Below are 18,660 nucleotides of genomic sequence, written 5' to 3' on the forward strand. Positions count from 1 at the left end.
TTTCGTGAATGTTTGCCTGTATGTATATCTGTGCACATGTGTGTCTGCTGTCTGAGGAGATCAGGAGAAAACATGATATCTGTAAGTGGAGTTACAAATGGCTGTTGAGTTACCATGTGGGTGCTAGGAACTGAACCTGGATTCTCTGCAAGAGTGGCCAGTGCTTCATCCACTGACCACCTCCCTATTCCCTAATTGTCCTTCTTAAGTGGCCTCTGACTTTCCATTTCCATGAGATAACAGGTTTGGTTGCCTTTTGATTGTGTAAGTTTTGGCCAGACTACAGTTTATCTCAATTACTTACTGTACTTACTGGTTTGCACTTCCCAAAAATGTTTATTCCTGTGTGTGTGCCAGTGCTCATTTCTTTAGATTTTTAAAGGTTTATTTATTGTATTTTGTGAATATGCGTACTTGTCTACATATATTATATGTACACTATGAGTATGTTTGATGCCCATGGTGGTCAGGAGAGAGCATTTGGTCCCTGGGAACTGGGGTCACAGAGAGCTGTGACTTTGGAACTGGGGTCACAGAGAGCTGTGACCTTGGAACTGGGGTCACAGAGAGCTGTGACCTTGGAACTGGGGTCACAGAGAGCTGTGACCTTGGAACTGGGGTCACAGAGAGCTGTGAGTCAATAAGAACGGGCGTTGGGAATGAAACCCTGGTCTTCTGCCAGTGCTCTTAACCACCGACTGATCTTTCCAGCATAAAACTTGGTGAGTCCAGAGTACTTGCTTGCCCTGCATTTTTACTCATTAAGTCGACAGAGACAAGGGACCCTGAAACTGTAGAAACCAACCAGATGGCACCATTGTGGCAAAGCTTGCTGCCAATCCAAACCGAGAGGTAGTAACTTTAACTCTATAGTTGCCATGCCTTATCTGATTACCATGTCATAGACCTCTCCTTTCTTTCTTCTCTTTTCTCTCCCTTCTTTGCCCACCCTATATTGAAACACTCTTTTCAGATAGGGTGGTCTTCAGTTCATAATCTTCCTGTCACAGCCTCCCAAGTTCTGATTTACAAGTGTCCACCACAATGTCTGTCAAGTGGCAAGTGTCCCCCCCACCCCCACCCTTTTTTTTTTTTTTTTTTTTGGTTTTTTGAGACAGGGTTTTTCTGTGTAGCCTTGGCTGTCCTGGAACTCACTCTGTAGACCAGGCTGGCTTCAAACTCAGAAATCCGCCTGCCTCTGTCTCCCAAGTGCTAGGATTACAGGCGTGCGCCACCATACCCGGCTTTTTTTCTTGATTTGAATAATCACCTCAGGTCTTATTTGCTTAGTGGTTTATATAGAAGTTCCAAGTCAGACCCATATTTGTTAGCAGATCTCAGACCTTCTGTAGTCGCCTTTGATTATTGCTCTGCCTAGGATTAGGGAAGTATAAGGCTTCATTCTCAAGGTATAATCTCAGGAGATAGCAGATCAATATGAACATGTTTGGAACTGGAAAGAATTACAGATTATCATATCCTGAGTTAAGTTTCTATTGCTGTAATAAACACATTGACCAAAAGCAACTTGAGAGAGAAAAGCTCTGTTTGGCTAAGCAACTACCATCTTGGAGAGTTCAAATGTGATCCCCTGCAAAATGATTACCCCAGGTGGGTTAACTATTTACCTCACCCCTCATAGAAAGCCCTCATGGGACCATCACCTGAGTCTCTGTCCACTCTCTATCACCTGTTGTTATATACAACATTGCCTTAATTGTATGCGGCCTGGGAGCAGGGTAAGGGCTAGATTATATAGGCTGAGGGTCTCCATCTGCGTGGCTACTGGGAAGCCTTCATTTCTGCTGAGAAAAGGCTTTCCAGGAATGACCTGCTGAGGGGATGGAGCACCTACACCCCTGTAAGTAGGCCCTCACCTATGCTGTGTAAGGAAACCTAATAAACTCATTGGTTCCCCAGAGGGAAGTTTGGTGGAATGGTGTCTTGATTTGTAGTCGGAACCTCAGGAAAAAGGACCTTGCTTACACCTCCCACTGGGAGTGAATTTTAACACAGAGTTTTTCTGTGTCATGGTCCATCATCAGGGAAAGCCAAGGGAGGAAGCTGGAGGCAAAAGCTGAAGCAGAAGCCACAGACCATGGCTTCCTCAGCCTGTGCACCCACCTACGCCTCCCAGGACCACCGAGGTAGCAGGCAACCCTTACACTGGTTGTCACCCAGGCTTGCCTACAGGCTAATCTGACGGAGGTAAGAGGCCAAATCTTTTAAGTTCAGACTCCTTTTAGAGAACCTGATCTACCTAAGTGTGAACTCAAAGTAACAAGAGGTACCTAACATTAAGTTTCCAAGTTATCGCCCAACAAAATCGGAGCCTAGCTTCAGTCTCCAGGTCACACCCCAACAAGACCAACATCTGCAGGTTGTTTCCCCAACAAACCTGCACCCCCAGGTTACAAGCCCACCCCCTAACAACCACCAGTGTAGAGAAGAACAGAAATTAAGTTTATGATTGGACTCCCAGCACCAGCCAATTATGTTAAAGGCCACAGTAGTTTTCCAATTAGATACTTGCACACTTACATCCACCCCGCCCCCACCCCTGCTTGTAGCCTTCTATAAAGCCTTGCCCCACTAGATATTTGGGGCTCCCCACCACCAAAACTTTCCTGCATGATAGCATTGTGCTGGGGGCCCCCTGAGCTAGCTTTAGTAAAAAGATCCTACTGTGATTGCACTGGATCAGCTTCTGTTTGGGGAGGAGGGGGATCATTAAGACTTTCTTGGCACTACAGAGGCAGTTCCTCACTTGAGACTCCCTCTTCCCAGATATGTGTCCCTCTGCATGTCAGTGCATCCAGTTCCAGACTTACTCAATGAGTAGCTCTGCAGAGGACCTAGCAACCTGGGTTTAAACAGCTCTGAGGAATTCGTATGTGCACTCAACTTGCAAGTCCCAGTCCTCTCCTCCTTCATTAAATGGGGACACATTCTCTTTCATATAGCTTACTTGCGAATGGCATGGCGTTAGGCATTACAAGAAGCTCCTTTCTCCTGGATACTGAAAGGTTATTTCTCCACCCCATTGGTGAAATGAACCAATTTGAGCCAGATTAGGTTATATTAAAGGCAGGGTTATTGGGAAGCTGCTCTCAGGTGGGCGAGTTCACTGGCCCCAAGGACCATAGCCACGGAAATCTCCAAGAGGAAAGGGGGGAAGGTAGGGGAGGGGGAGAGAAAAAGAAGGGGTGTGCAGAGAAAGGAGAAGGAGAGAGGGAAGGAGGGAGGGAGGAAGGGAGACAGGGAGATAGGGAGAGGGAAGGAGGGGGAGGGGGAGAGGGAGGAAGCACAAAATATTTATATAGGGCGCCGCCTCTGTGGGAAGGGCAGCCCAGCCCCTGGGTTGGTCAGTTTAGGGTTGGGGCAGGGTATGCAAAGTAAAGACTGAGAGATGCTGGGTGAACCTAGAGGTCAGGTCGGCTTTGATATGTAAACTATGTATCTCAGTCCCTTGTCGCTTGGGGTAGAAACCAAACAGACAATACTAATTAATCTTTGATTGAATTAAGAAAATACCTAGGAGACTACTTAGTGGTGGACATGGCTTCAATTCCAGCATTCCAAGGCTCCCCTGGCCTACAGAATGAGTTCCAGGACAACTAGGGCCACACAGAGGAATTCCATCTTGAAAACAAAACAGAAAAAGGAAAGGAAATTCCTTAGACATTAAGGAGGCCCAGCCTTAGGCAAGTCTTTCAGCGAGCTTTACCTAAGAAGGGAAGACCCATCCCGTGTGTGGAAGGGGCCATTCCGTGAATTTCCAGATAGAGAAAGAAGAAACGAAGGGACTGCTAAGTGCACTCTGCTTCCTGGTCAGTGCCTTGGACCAAGCCACTTCCAATGTCATGCCTTCCTCATCCTGACAGACTGCATCCTTCCAAACTGTGAGCCAGAATGAGGTTCCCTCCTGTAAATTACTTTTTGTCAGATTTCTGGTCTCAGAGAAAATAGATGATAGAGTCCTTGGAGTTGCAGTTCTGTTACTCAAGGCTACTCCACAAACTAGCTGCTCAGTCAGCCCAGGTCTTTTCCAGGGTCCCTTGCTCAAGAATCACTCCATTGGGGGTACAGTGGGAGTATCTATCTTCAGTATTCCTTCATCTCAGAAGTCCTCCCTAAACCATATTCTGGTACTATGGTCTCTGCCCTTCTCAACCCACTCCCACCCTCCGCTCCCCTCTCACAATCCCACAGTGGGGCCCAGAGCAGCCCACCTTGTGTCTCCCCCTAACTTTCCCCAAGTCCCCGAGCTATCAGCTTTTCTCCTAACCCTTCACTCCTCTAGTCACTACCCCCTAACCCCTAGCCCCCGCCCCCCCCCCCAAGTCTTTCTCTACAAGCCAGAACGGACGGGAAGCCTTTCTTATGGAACTCGTGGTGGGGTGTTCTTCGGTGGGCTAACTTTGTGGAGTTGGTTCTCTTTCTACCTTTTTGCCAGTTCAGGGGATTGAAATCAAGTCTACAGGTTCTCACTGAGCCATCACCCAGGCTGTTTTACATTCTAATAGTCTCTTTAACTGACTAAAGTTTAACTGACTAAAGCAGCCTTGGGCTACAGGGTCACTCTTGTACTTGCTGTCTCTCTTCCCTGCAATGCCCCACCACTAGTTTTGGCGCGACTAGCTTCTTGCCATTACTCAGACCAAAGTCATTTTCCAAAGAGATCGCTACCTCAAAATCATACGCTGAATTTATAATGTATAACGTGTGTGTGTATACACATATATATGTTATTATATATATATCATATATATTATAATATAGATACTTGCACACTTACATCCACCCCCGCCCCCACATATGCATATATACATATATATAATCTAAAAGGATTTATAAAAGGATATACACATATATGCCATATATATATATATGTACACAGAACATGAAAATGTAGCAAAACAATTCTGGCAAAAAAAGGGGTGAGATTTCTCTACTATTCTTACACTTTGTATGTATATATGACCATTTACATACAGAAAAACTATAGAAATTCCAGAAACTCTATTGTTTTACATTTAATCTACTTTGTGTGGTTTTGTTTTTTGTTTTTTGAGACAGGGTTTCTCTGTGTAGCCCTGGCTGTCCTGGAATTCAATCTGTAGACCAGGCTGGCCTCGAACTCAGAAATCCGCCTGTCTCTACCTCTCAAGTGCTGGGATTAAAGGTGTGCGCCACCACTGCCCGGCTTCTTGTGCACTTTTTTTTTTTTTAAAAGACAGGGTTTCTCTGTATAGCCCTGGCTGTCCTGGAACTCACTTTGTAGACCAGGCTGGCCTTGAACTCAGAAATCCGCCTGCCTCTGCCTCCCAGAGTGCTGGGATTAAAGGCGTGCATCAACACTGCCCGACTTTCTTGTGCACTTTTAACACTGTTCTAAGTGCTTTAACTGTAAAACATCTACGAAGACACATGGTTTGATTGTCTCTCCCCAGACTTAAAATAGTGTGTAGCAGAAACTCGAGTTATGTCCTTCAATATCAGCTAACAAAATACTGAACACCTTCTAGACATTGGAGTACAAAGCAGGTTTCAAAATACTTAAAAACCCACGCCTAGGGGCCTGGGATGTAGCTTAGAAAAGTGCCAGTCTAGCATGCACAAAGCCCTAGGTTTGATTCCTAGCCCTGTACAAACAAATAGGGTGTTTAGATCCGGCGGGGTGGAGCTGCCTTTAATCTCATTACTCAGGAGCCGAAGGCAAGAGGAAAAGTTCAAGATCATTCTTAACTAGAGAGCCATTGTGCTCCTCCCACTACAAAGGGCGGCCGGAGTGAAGGGTATCAAAATCCCAAAGCAGCTTCCAAAGCAGCTTATATCAGGCACTCAATTAGCCAGCCATCATATTTCATTTGGTCCTTTGCAACCTGGGAAGTGAGGACCACCGGTTTGGCAAAGGATTACGTACGACGGAGATCATTGGGGTCATTAGTGGGCGTGAGGATTAGCATTCCAACCCTGGTCTCAGCTGTGAATTACACCTAAGCCATCCACCCAATCATCATCAAGAGCCGGCTGCGGGCGTGGAGGTACCATGCAGGTCAAGTCCGGAAAGGCATTTGCTGAGTGGAGACGGCTTGCGAAGGCCTTCGGTACAAATCGCGGGATTTTGGCGCGCTCTTTTTGTTGGCTGGGTGTTCTCGCCAGTGATTGGTTCCAGGCTGTCGCGGCTGTTGGGTCCACCTCGCCCGCAGAGAGGCGGCGCAGCTCTCCGCTGGCCTCCTGGGGGATGGGCCACCAGGAATCTCCGCTGACCAGAGCTGCGGCGGGAGGTGCAGCTTACATAAAGAGGTTACGTAAAGCGCTCAGCTGGCGCGAACTCGAGGATAGCCACGGGAACCTGGAAGCCGAGGCCTCCCCCGGGAGCGTTGCTGTCATCACAGGAGCAGCGCCGCGACCCGCTACACGTCCAACCCAGCTCCCCACCTCGCGCCCTACTCGGCACCGCAGACAACCCCGGCTCGGAACGGACCATCCTCCGGCGCGGGCTCCAAGGGGGAACCGGTTCGCCCGGAAGAGGAACAGCGCCGGCCAGGTAAGAGCGAGTGGAGGAGGAAGAGCCGAAGCGGGAGCCCCAGCACCCCACAGCACTCCGGGAGGGTTATCGGGGCCCCCGCCTGTCGTTCTCGGAAGCCGAACTTTTAGCCACTTTCCCTTCACCCGCTGTCCCCCGGGGTTTGGGTCGTCCCCCTGGGTTCGGCTGGGTTTAATTCACAGGACTGTTTACATCGGGAGAACTCCGGTAGGACGCGGGGAGGGGCCGTTGGGATGAGGCTAAGCCCCTGGAAAGTTTAAGCCGCCGTATCGCTCCTGAAGACGGTTGTCTTAAACGGTGAAGGTTCCTCCTGCTTTTATTTTTTCCTACTCTTGACGGATAAATCAGTCGAGAGAGGGAACGGTTTGTGCTTCGGTTTCCGGTCCTCCCTCGGTACTTCCCGGTGGTTCCGTCTTTCCCGCTTTCCTTTCCCTTCCCCCGTTCAATTCGAGACGGCGGCTCCTTCTTAAAGGGGCCGCGACTGGCGGCGGAGGTGGGACGCCGGATGCCTTAAGTTCCTCATCTACCTTTCTCGGCCTAGCGTTTTTAATTTATTCTTTCGCCTTTAGATCACAGTCCAAGGTACCACTCCTCCGCATCTCGGGGCTAGACGGAGGGATGAGGCAAGGGGGGCCCGGGCGGCGCCGTTGCTGCTCCCCCCGCCCCCCGCAGCCATGGAAACGGGGAAAGAGAACGGAGCCCGCAGAGGGACAAAAAGCCCGGATCGGAAAAGGCGAAGCCCAGTGCAGCGGGTACTGTGCGAGAAGCTGAGGCCGGCGGCCCAGGCCATGGATCCGGCTGTGGTCGAGGTCCCGGGCGAGGCCTTCCTGGCCCGGCGGCGGCCGGATGGCGGCGGCGGGGATGTTCCTGCACGGCCGCGCTACAGCCTGTTGGCGGAGATCGGGCGCGGCAGCTACGGCGTGGTTTATGAGGCTGTGGCTGGGCGCAGTGGGGCCAGGGTGGCAGTCAAGAAGATCCGCTGCGACGCTCCTGAGAACGTGGAGTTGGCACTAGCAGAGTTCTGGGCCCTGACCAGCCTCAAGCGGCGACACCAGAATATCGTGCAGTTTGAGGAGTGCGTCCTACAGCGCAACGGGTTAGCCCAGCGCATGAGTCACGGCAACAAGAACTCACAGCTTTACCTGCGCCTGGTGGAGACCTCGCTCAAAGGTAGACTACCGCAGGCATTCCTGCCCTCTCTCCTGGACCCCCTTGTTCTCAGAACCGCTAAGTTCTAATAACTGTTTCTGGCTCGCTCAGGTCCTTGCCCCGGCTTTGAGACTTTCTTTCTTTGAATGTTTTGATAACTCAGTCTGTTCTCCAAACGTTAGCTGGCATTCCAGAACAAGCTCACTAAGTGCTAACCTTGATCTTTTTAAGTACTCACTCAGTAGGTGTGAGCCGTAATTACAAGTCTAGCATTTTACCGATGGATGAAGAGTAGTCCTGGTGGGGTTCAAAGTTGTTGGTAGAACTGCAGAAGCCCCCTCATGCTTCTTGCTCTTATAGAACATAAGAGGGGAGAAAAAGTAGCAGACCCACCCATGCTGTCCCCTTTTCTGATTTCTAGTTTCTTCCAACTCTTCCCAAACCTTGTCTCCAAGTGTGAGGCTTCCTCTGAGAACCCCCACCCTTCACCTGGGGGCAGACTATCATTCAGTAGGTTCTGGGTTTAGTCCCTGAGGCATGCAGGTTAATAACTCACACACAGTAATAACCCCCACAGGTGGGCCAAGAGCTGTCTTGCATAACAAAACATCTGACATCTTTTTCTGCCATATTACAATCTCAGTAGTTTTCATAACCTCAGGGGCCCTCTGAGAAGTGATTTTGCACAATATGGGGCTCCATGAGGCCAAACACCTTGCCTTCCTGGGTGACTTGCTGGGGGAGAAGCAGTGGGCTGGAAGTCTGAGGTTCCTGGGGCAGAGAGAGGCCAGTGGAAAAATGGACAAATGGAATCCTAACTATACAATCTGAGCACTACATTTTGGATAATATCTGTAAAAGTAAATTGTGCCTCTGCTCTATAAATGGAGAAACTAGAGCTTAGCAGGAGCAGCTTGATTACAGTTCATCAGCTTGAAAGTGTGGGGCTCCTGGCTGCAGATTCCTGTGTCCTTGAGGTATTTGGAAGCTAGCATGGTCTGTACTCCTAGCTCTTCACAGATACACTGCTGCCTTCCTTACCTACCTGAGGCTGAACTTACTAGCAGACTGGGTGGAATTTGGGGCTACCTAAAACCTTTTTGGAACATCTGTCAGATTTTGTTGTAAGGCCCCAGGAGAATCCCTTGCAGAGTTTTAAAGTCATTTAATAGTGGATTGGATAGTGTGATGGAATTCTCTGGGGGTCCTTTCCCATCCTGCTTGTCCATTCTGAAAAGACCATTTCCAAGAGAGTGGTAGCAGCCTTCTACTTTTTTACACACCGATTTCTTGATGGCATACAAATGAATGAAACATGCTTAGTGAATGTTTGGTGTGTTCATATTTCACTACTGCCTTGGGATGCATGAATTTGCGTTGCCAAACAATGTCTTCTAACCTCAGTTCATTGAAGTAGCTATCTTGAAACTTGAACTTCATCTAACAGCCTTTGTTAATTCTTCTAGTATACAACTACTTTAAAACTTTCTTCCCAGATAGCATTTAAAAAAATTTTACAGTAACTAGTGGCAGGATAGCAAGTGTTTAACACGCTGGAGTTTGGGACTTACAAACAGTCCTACCTTGTCCTGAGCTGATCCCATGACAAGTTGAAAACCCACAGGGACCATGCCTTTATCCTAAGATTGGTGTCTCTGTAATGAAGTTGTACATTCTGGGAATATCAATAATCTATAAGGAATCCACTGCCTCATTAACTTCAGACTACTTACTGAATTTCTTCCATCTTCCTGTTAGAGATTTGGGATCTTACTGTATTTTCCCACACTTTGACTGTGGAACCCATTTCCTGTGTGGCTGAATTGTAGGTTGAAAGCTGCACTCGTTTTTTCATCCTCCCTTTGTGCGCTAAAAGTAGAGATTTTTTTTCCTTTGGGCCACATACTTAATATTGCCTGTTTTAATTTGGAGCCTTAATATATATTGCCTCTATTTACGAAAGTGATGGCTAAGCTTACATGTCTGCTTAGCGGATAAAATAGTACATAGCTTTCTAACAAAGTGGAAAACAAAGACTGGAATTTCTCCAGGGTCTGTTTTCTTGACTCTGGTATCCAAGTCTTGGCCAGGCTCTGGGCTTTCAGCTGTCCATGTCCAGATAGTGACAGCAAAGCTTCCCTGACCCAGAAGCTCTTGCAGCCACACTTTGCCCTGCAAGTCAGGATGATTTACTGCATGCCTCTGATAGTATTGGAAGGGGGAAAAAGGAAAACAAAACACTTTATGACTAGAGAATTTTGAAAGCATAAATAGTGATCAGAGTCACTCTCCAGTGTGACAGCTTAGCTCATTAACAGAGGGTTGTAGAGAGATTTAAGAAAAAAAGAGAATGGTTAGCAGGGAAGGTGATCTTGACAGGACAGCGCCTAGTAATAGCCGAGGATAGTTGTCTCCTCCTCACCTCAGTTTCTGGTGAATACACAGAAAGCACTTGACTGAAATAGCTTGATGTACAACTAGAAAACCAAAATACAGTTTATAAAAGAACGTAAAACTGTTCTCGGTCATATCCCACTCCATTAGCTTCTGTACGTCAAACTCATGTTTTCTGTCCTATGCAGAACTCCAGTGTGTTCCACTTATCTGTCTCTATCATGTGCCTCTATTGTAGGGGATAGGGTCTCATGTAGCTCAGGCTATTATAAAGCCCAAGATGACTTTGAACTAAGGATTCTCTCTTTGCCTTAAGAACTGGGGCTAACGTTATGCACTATCTATCATACTTGGATTATGTGCTGTTGAGAATTAAACCTAGGGCTCTGTGTATGCTAGGCAGACACTTTGCCAACAGGGTTCTGTCGCCAGCCCTTAGCCTGTGTTTCACAAAGAAATAGGGGCTCTCGAAGGAGGACAGGACTTGCCCCAAATTTTCGGCAGCAGCACTAACAAGCAAGCTCTAGGGCTTAAAAAAATTTGCTCGATGTCTTCAACTTGAAGTCCTTCAAGGAAAAGGGGAATTAAGGTATTGACAGTTGCTTTTGTCACCTTGTTTTCCATCCCTAAAAACCTCTGTCCTGAATGTACCTAAAACAGTTTAAGGTCATTACACTTAGAAAATAGCAAGCCCTCAGAAATTGCCCTAGTCTAAATATTTCTGACAAAAAGATTGACCTTTATGTACCCCACACACATGAATTCTGGATTAACTCTCATAAAACTAGAAATGTAGAAAAGCTGGGAAACTAGACTGATTTGTTGGTAAGCACTGCTGTTTACTTGGTGTTTACATAGCTCGGGAGGGGTTTGACCTGGGCTTTTGGGCAGTGCTCTTTCCTGCACACCAATGCTGCCCAGAGCCAGGTTGCTGCATAAGAGGCTTTGCAGGCTTTCCTTCCTAAGAGGGTGCACCTAAGTGATTACGCTGCAAGGTCACAAGTGGTGGCATCCTATTAAACAGGTTCTTGTTGGGAGCTTCTTTAGTGGCTTCTGAAAGCAGCACAAAAGTAGCTGACACGAGGGAGCCTGAGTCTGGAAGTGAAATAACTGCAGACCCCTGGCTACTGAGTGCCTGAGGAAACCTAAGGGCTCTGAGCAGGGCAGTCAGTCATTTTGTATCCAGGCCTCCCCAGAAGCAACTCTGAATTGTTACTGCTGTGGCTTGGGCCTTGGAATCTAGAGACCCTCCATTTAGGCAGAATTGGATGACCTTTGACTATCTTGAAATAAAGTGGCACTGGGGACCTTTAAAATGCTATACAATAGAACATTGATTTAGAGTCCAAAGGTTTTATTCCCAATTTTACTAGAATTTACTGGATGAAGCTACATGTGGTGGCTCCCACCTGTAAGCCTCTTTTTTTTTTTTTTTTTTTGGTTTTTTGGATTAACACACACACACACACACACACACACACACACACACACACACACACAGGGTTTCTCTGTATATCCCTGGCTGTCCTGGAACCCTCTCTGTAGACCAGGCTGGCCTTGAACTCAGAAATCTGCCTGCCTCTGCCTCCCAGAGTGCTGGGATTACAGGCGTGTGCCACCTCCGCCCGCCTAAAACCCTCTTTTTAAAGGGTGAGGCAGGAAGATTGCTTTGAGAGCAGGATCAGCCTGGACCAAGCCTCAGAAACAAAATCTTGATTTGTGTCAGGTGCTATTGTAAAGGCTTTATACCGCAGCCCATTCAGCCTTAATGACCATCTTTTGAAATGGGTATGAGTGGTGTGTGCAGATTAGCCTTCCAAAACTGTTGAAGTTGTATAATGTAAAATAGCTAAACTTGTAACCCAGCCAGGATTCTAGTACTGACCTTCTGACTTGTCTTTTAACTGCCTAGGGGGTATGTTAAGTACAAAGCTTCAAGGTCAGAGTTGTGGTTTTGTTGGTTTTGTTTGGGTTGGGTTTTTGCTTGTAAAATCTCTGTGATTATATTTTACTAATAGAATTTAGTATTAATTTATCAAGCATGCATTCTGATTGCTGCTGTTAGTTTCCTCTTGCTCTGTCAGTGCTCAGTGCACTGCTTTCTCTTCTGTTCTTGGATACCTTGGAGCAATTGCACACTCTTTGCTACTGGGTGTTTTCCTTCTATGTGTAGGGATTTTAGGGACTAGCCCCAGGAGATAGAAGCCACCCTGTCTTAATTGAGACCCTTGGTTAATTGGGGTTGCAATGGGGAAGGCTTTTTATAGTGTGAACTCTCAAGGAGACCTTAACTTCCCCTGTAGAGTATCAGTTCACCTTGAATTTGCCCTCCAGCCCTATCCTTAGGGCAGGAATCCTCCTGAGTGACTCAAATTCTCATCCTTATTTAGTTGAATCCTGATGAGTAGCTTTCACAAAGCACATTTAAGTCCATCAAAATCCTGTACCATAAAAAGAAATCTGTATTTTCTATAGCTGGATAATCCAGTACTAGGGACTTGAAGCTTAAATTGTTTGATGTATGCAAGAGCCTGCATATAAGGAACTTGTTTAGCAAGAGAAATAGAATTTCCAAGTGTGAAATTGCTGCTAGCACCATGAAGCTGTAGAGCTTTGAGGGAAGAGTTCTGAGTCTTGCCCCCTCCTCCATTAACTTCAAGATTACAAATAGTTATTTTATTTGTTTATATATATATATATATATTAGCTTTATATATATTTATATATATTTGAGCTTTAGTCTTCACTGAAAATGGGGTGTGATTGTAGTTTGGACAGAGACAGTTGGAGAGAATGCTTTTAATTCTTTGATTAATTATCACAAGAGATTAGTTACTAAATTCTTATGTAAACCTTCAAATCCTTGACCCCGCCCCCTCTAGCTTCCTCCCTTGACTGTGCTCCCTCAATTGCAGAACTTCTTAATGACTTAGATGCTCATCTTCTTCCTTGGCTGTCAACCTCCAGCAGGAACTTTCTCATCCAGTGTCTGAGATTTGCCCTTGCATAAGTTACCCTATCCTGATCTAGTAGTTTCAGCTGTCACAGCCCAAGAAATGTGGTGTAGAGCAATATGCCTTTCTTATCTTTTGCCCAACATGTAACATATTCTGTAACTTGTATTGTTATTGAATTAATTATGATTATTGAAATCAATGGTTTCCAAGCTGAGTGTGGTGGCACACCTGTAATTCCAGTACTGGGGATATAACCTGGGCTACATATTAAGACTGTCTCAAGAACTAAAAAAAAATTAGGACTTGGAGATAGAGTGCAGAGGTTAAGAGGATTTCTCACTCTTCCAGAGGACCTTAGTTTGATTTCTAACATTTGTGTTAGGTGGCTTGCTGCTGCCTGTAACTCCAGCTGCAGAGGAGCTGATAACATTTTCTGGCTTCTGCAGCTGCACACAGCCCCCGCACCCCCCATCCCCTCTCCTGATTTCCAGTTGATTTTGGAGGATCTTGGTTGAGGTGGTGATGAGGGATGTTAGTAATGGTCAGTAGACAATTCTCCAAAATGTATCTTTATGCTCTGCAAAATATTAAGTTCTCATATTTGATGACTAAGAATTCTGGATTTTTTCAAGGTTCCCGTTACCTTCTGTTTGTGCCAAAGAGCTAACAATCCATTAGAACAGAGGTTGGGGGTGGGGTCTGCAGTCACTTAGACCGATTCCTTCTCTGTGCTCCTCCTGGTTTTCTCATAGTTCCCTGCTTTCTTCACTGTTCGTGTCTCCTCCCTTGGTCTTGGGCAGGAGTTGGCAGAGGCCCAGGCAGGTAGTTGGCTTGAAGGAAGGGCTGGAATCCCAATGTCTCTTCTGTGCTCTGGGTGGGCAGCCAGGGCTCAGATTCTTGCCTTGAAGGGAGCCCAGACCCTTGCCTGCTTAGAGAAGTATTCTGCAATGTTCATGTTTGCTCAGTGATGTTGATGGGCTCCGAGCCTGCTGCTTCTGTTGGGTGTGTCCTAGGGCTCCTCTCGCATCTTTAGGTTCTATCTGCCCTGTCTGTGGACTAGCTTAGTGCACCTCTTACCAGTTCTTCTTTTCCATTCTTACACAACCTAGATCTGTGTTATAGTTCCTTTGGCCAACATGTTTTCTTTTATTCCTCTTAGTTACCATAGTTACCAGTTTTGTGTATAAAATAATAATTTCCCTATTCATATCTCAGATTAGAAGTTTCATTGCTATGTGATGTTGTCTCTGTAGAAGGAATTTGATGGCATTCCTCCCTGGCTGTATTGTTATGGAACTTTCCTTGCTGTCCCTTTCCTGTCTGTTTCTAGGAGGGGCCTTAGGTTGTGGCTTCATTTTTCAGTTTTTGTTTTTGTTTTTTTGAAGGTAGACTCAGCTTGCTTGCTGGCAACTATAAAGAGGATTATAGAGCAGGGAGTAGGGGTTGAGGGAACAGCTCAGCACTGATTTTTTAAAAAGAACCCATATGCCCTGAATTGGTTCTGTTTGTATTACTTTGTGAATAATATAAACAAGTAAATTGTACAATTACAAGGGAAGTTAGGTCCGGCAGATTGTGGTTAAAACCAAAAATGTTTGCCATGTCTCTTCCTATCTGGCTGACTTTGGTAGATTTTGTTAGTACATTAGTGATTTAAGGGCTACTGGGGAAGCAGAGACTCATTTGGCTTATTGGATCGCTGTAGTATGATGTTGTAGCAAATGGCTAGAAAGAAGAGCCTCCTTCCAGAAGCTGCGGAAGGGGTTAGCCTTGTCTTTTGGGACATGGCAGACTCTGAGCCAAGGGACCTATTTTCAGGTCTTGAGTCATTTAACAAATAGCCAGGCAGTGTATAGTCTGTCGTCCTTTCTTTTTTCTTCCTTCTATTTTGTTTTGCTTTGCTTTGTTTTTGAGATAAGGTCTCAACTCAGCAAGGTAGCCCTGGCTGTCTTGGAACTTACTATGTAGAGCAGGTGGACCTCAAACTCCTAGACAGCTGCCTGCCTCTGCCTCCCAATTCCCAGAATTAAAGTCACGTCCCTGCATACATAGTATCAATCTTTCTAATGTCAAATAAAACATTTGTCTACTTGGACTTAGCTTATAGGGCATTTGTCATCCAGTAACTTACACATAAGGACTCTGTTCTCTATTAGTTGCTTTAGGAAGCATGTTGGGATTGATTTGACATGGAAGTGCCAGTTACCATCTTTTCTGGTTTTGAATCTGTATAACCCAATTCTGCCATAAGCATCTTCAGATTTCACTGTACCATCAGGTTAAATTTTCCCATTTCCTTATACTTCCTGATCCACTTGTCCTGTGTCCCATCATCTTTTTTGTCTCAGCCTAAGAGTTCTTGCATGTGTGTACCGATCTTCTGTAGAAGTTGACCTTATTTTACCATCATTCCATTAATGATAATTGCTGTCCCTGTGAAACCAAGGTTCATAGAGACAAGGGCGTGATACAGACCTAGCTTAGACTAGGCAGACGGTGAACTAGCAGAAAATTTGGATGGAATGGAGTGTACTTCTGAAATAAAATTGTACTGTCATTTTGTTTGTGTTAATAAAAATGCTTAAGTGCACCAGGAAAGAAGAGCAAGAACGCGTGCTTGCTTTCTGTTTGCCTTTTATTCTCGTCTTCCCAGCAGCAGCCTTACAAAGAATGCATAGAATCATATACCAGTTCAGAAACTAGAAGTGCACAAAATGGCCTCAAAGTCAACTAGATGGCAGCAAACTTAGAGTCTTAAATTCAAGCCCCAGGTGCTTGACACCCAGCCCTGATGCCTCTGCTATATTGACTTGTTCTGTATGGGTTGAAGTGGGCTGCAGGCGTAGAATTTGCTTGGTGCCAGTTGTGTAGATCCTCTTGGCACAATTATTTGTCACCGTCTTTCTTTAAAATAGTAATCTGAATGTCCACTCAAGCTCTTTCCTGTCCTTTGGTTTAGGAGAAAGGATCCTGGGCTATGCTGAGGAGCCCTGCTATCTCTGGTTTGTCATGGAGTACTGTGAAGGTGGAGACCTCAATCAGTATGTCCTGTCCCGGAGACCAGACCCAGCCACCAACAAAAGTTTCATGCTACAGCTTACAAGCGCCATTGCCTTCCTGCACAAAAACCACATCGTGCACAGGGACCTAAAGCCAGACAACATCCTGATCACAGAGCGCTCTGGCACCCCCATCCTCAAGGTGGCAGACTTTGGACTGAGCAAGGTCTGTGCAGGGCTGGCACCTCGAGGCAAAGAGGGCAATCAAGATAACAAAAATGTGAATGTGAATAAATACTGGCTGTCCTCAGCTTGTGGCTCAGACTTCTACATGGCTCCTGAAGTCTGGGAGGGACACTATACAGCCAAGGCGGACATCTTTGCTCTGGGCATTATCATCTGGGCAATGATAGAAAGAATTACTTTTATTGACTCTGAAACCAAGAAGGAGCTCCTGGGGACCTACATTAAACAAGGGACTGAGATCGTCCCTGTTGGTGAGGCGCTGCTAGAAAACCCAAAGATGGAGTTGCATATCCCCCAGAAACGTAGGACTTCCATGTCTGAGGGGGTCAAGCAGCTCTTGAAAGACATGTTAGCTGCTAACCCACAGGACCGACCTGATGCTTTTGAACTTGAAACCCGAATGGACCAGGTCACATGTGCTGCTTAGACTCCAGGGCTGAACGTCTTGGGTGTTTTTAAACTAGGTGAGTGCTTTTTTGTTATTGTACTTACACACTCCCTGACCTGGACTCTGGAGTTGTAGAGAAAATTCAGGGCCAGGAATTAAGTCTTGTTGACAAAGATTGGCCCTCAAGTTTTGACAAGTAGAGATAGGTCAGATTATTTGAATACAAAATAAGAAATGTAGAGAAGTCTTTTAAGAGGAAACTATACTAAGCTGAATCGTTCAAGTTCTTTGGAAACATCTTTTCTTACCAAGTAATAAATTCTCGATATAAAATGGTGCTCACGGGAATACAGTTTTTAGAGAAGGCACTTTGTCCCAACTGTGCTTGCTGTTCGTGGATCCATTTCTGTCCACGGGACCTGATGCTGGAGGAAATTGGGACGTGGAGAAAATAGACCAATTTGTCTTAGTGTGGAATACAGATAATATAGAGACAGAAGAGGATGTGGACCAGCTGGAATAAAGAACAGAGAGTATTAGGAGATGTTTGGCTTTTCTGCTCAAAGCAGTTAAACTGTATCACAGTCTTGAGGTGTGGTGGACAAGACAGAACATTACAAATTGACCACCATATATGCTAGGTATTTTTACACATATGGTGTTTTATATCATAGCCCATAACTTAAGGACAAGTATATCTTACCAGATCTACTTGTTCCTTTTTCCTGGATTATCAAGATGACAGGGTAGAAATAAACTGTCCGTAGATTTTACTGATGTCTTGGTGTGGGTAGCACTGGTTTCATGGTCAAAGGAATGGGCCATCTGGCACAGAACTGGTTTCTCACTTCCTCTAAACCTCTACAGAAGGTGACTTGTCCTGAGCTGAGCAGCTTGCGTCTGGCTGGCCAGCGCTCTGCTTGTATTTCTAACTGTAGCTTTCCTTTCCATCCTAGCCTTTGCATTTCTGAGAGACCTTTTGGAATTCAATTTTTCCTTATATAAGAGAAAGGTTGTCATTGGGAAAAGGACCTGAATTTAGGTTAGGATTATGGGATTGTCTTAATTGAGATCCGGGCCCCTGGGCCCCTATTTGGTTTGAGATGTTTTTATGAGATGTGTGCTTGTTTACAAGACTTGAGTTTCAGCTAAAGAAAACAGGAAGACAGGTGGCTTAGTTAGGCGTTTTGTAAGCCAGAAGAGGGTGATGGTCCCCTGAAGCAGGAATTATAGGTTGTGAGCCACCTGATTTAGCTTTCCTCTGGAAGAGGTTGGGTCCTCTGGAAGAGCAGCAAGTCACTTAACTACTGAGCTCTCTCCAACCCCAAGAAACAATTTTTTTAATGTTCTCTTCAGATGAATGAATTAATAATATACCAGTTTTTGTCATAAGTAATTATGTTTTATGAAAATAACTTTTCTAAAAATTAAGGATGACTATCATTGTTTTTGCAAATCTGTTTAATTCTTACCTTAATAGTCTCATTGGATTCTATATTATAATATGGTAGACAACTTATTGCGTAACTTCTGAAAAACTCCATTGGGAGCAGCAAAGTGAAAAAGGCAAACAGTGTTGTGTTATTATGAAAAGTGTAGCTTAAGTTCCCAGACTAGACAGCGGGTAAAAAGCAGTAATGCAGACGACTCTTTGTGAGGGATTGTGTTGTGAAGAGAATCTGAGAAGTGTGTGCTAGTTTAGAATCCTACACAGAAAAGAATTTATTTGAGGATTGTCCCAAATTAAGGGATAAAACTTGAATACTCTGTTAGACGTGTCATTGCTAGAGGTGTTAAGCATACCTGGCCCCAGTAGCAATGTGAAAAAACCCAGCTACATAACAGTTAGGTATGTGCCTAAAGAGCAGTTGTCCTTGCAACAGTGAAAAAAACTGCACTTTGGACTGGAAAGGTAGAATTTCTATGCAGAGATGATTGGCTGCAGTGTAGGGTTTGAATCTTACTTCTGTGGTT

At 45.5% G+C, this 18,660-nt stretch overlaps 1 protein-coding gene across 3 annotated transcripts in view; it reads left to right on the forward strand.

Annotated features, from left to right (window-relative positions):
- Positions 1-5,789: 5,789 nt before the first annotated feature.
- Positions 5,790-18,660, forward strand: part of Stk35 (serine/threonine kinase 35) — a 32,594-nt gene continuing 19,723 nt past the window's right edge. For 2 of the 3 annotated variants that reach the window (XR_007977949.1, XM_052183606.1), the window contains exons 1-2: positions 5,792-6,553; positions 7,123-7,723. Coding sequence is in view for 2 of the 3 variants with exons in the window: in XM_052183606.1 (XP_052039566.1) it covers positions 6,053-6,553; positions 7,123-7,723 (1,102 nt within the window). In the remaining variant the exon portion in view is untranslated. Of the gene's footprint in view, positions 6,554-7,122; positions 7,724-16,012; positions 16,763-18,660 lie in introns of all 3 variants that reach the window. The other variant, XM_052183605.1, reaches the window with a different exon arrangement.

Source organism: Apodemus sylvaticus, chromosome 5 (genome assembly GCF_947179515.1).
Source record: "Apodemus sylvaticus chromosome 5, mApoSyl1.1, whole genome shotgun sequence".
Lineage (NCBI taxonomy): Eukaryota > Metazoa > Chordata > Mammalia > Rodentia > Muridae > Apodemus > Apodemus sylvaticus.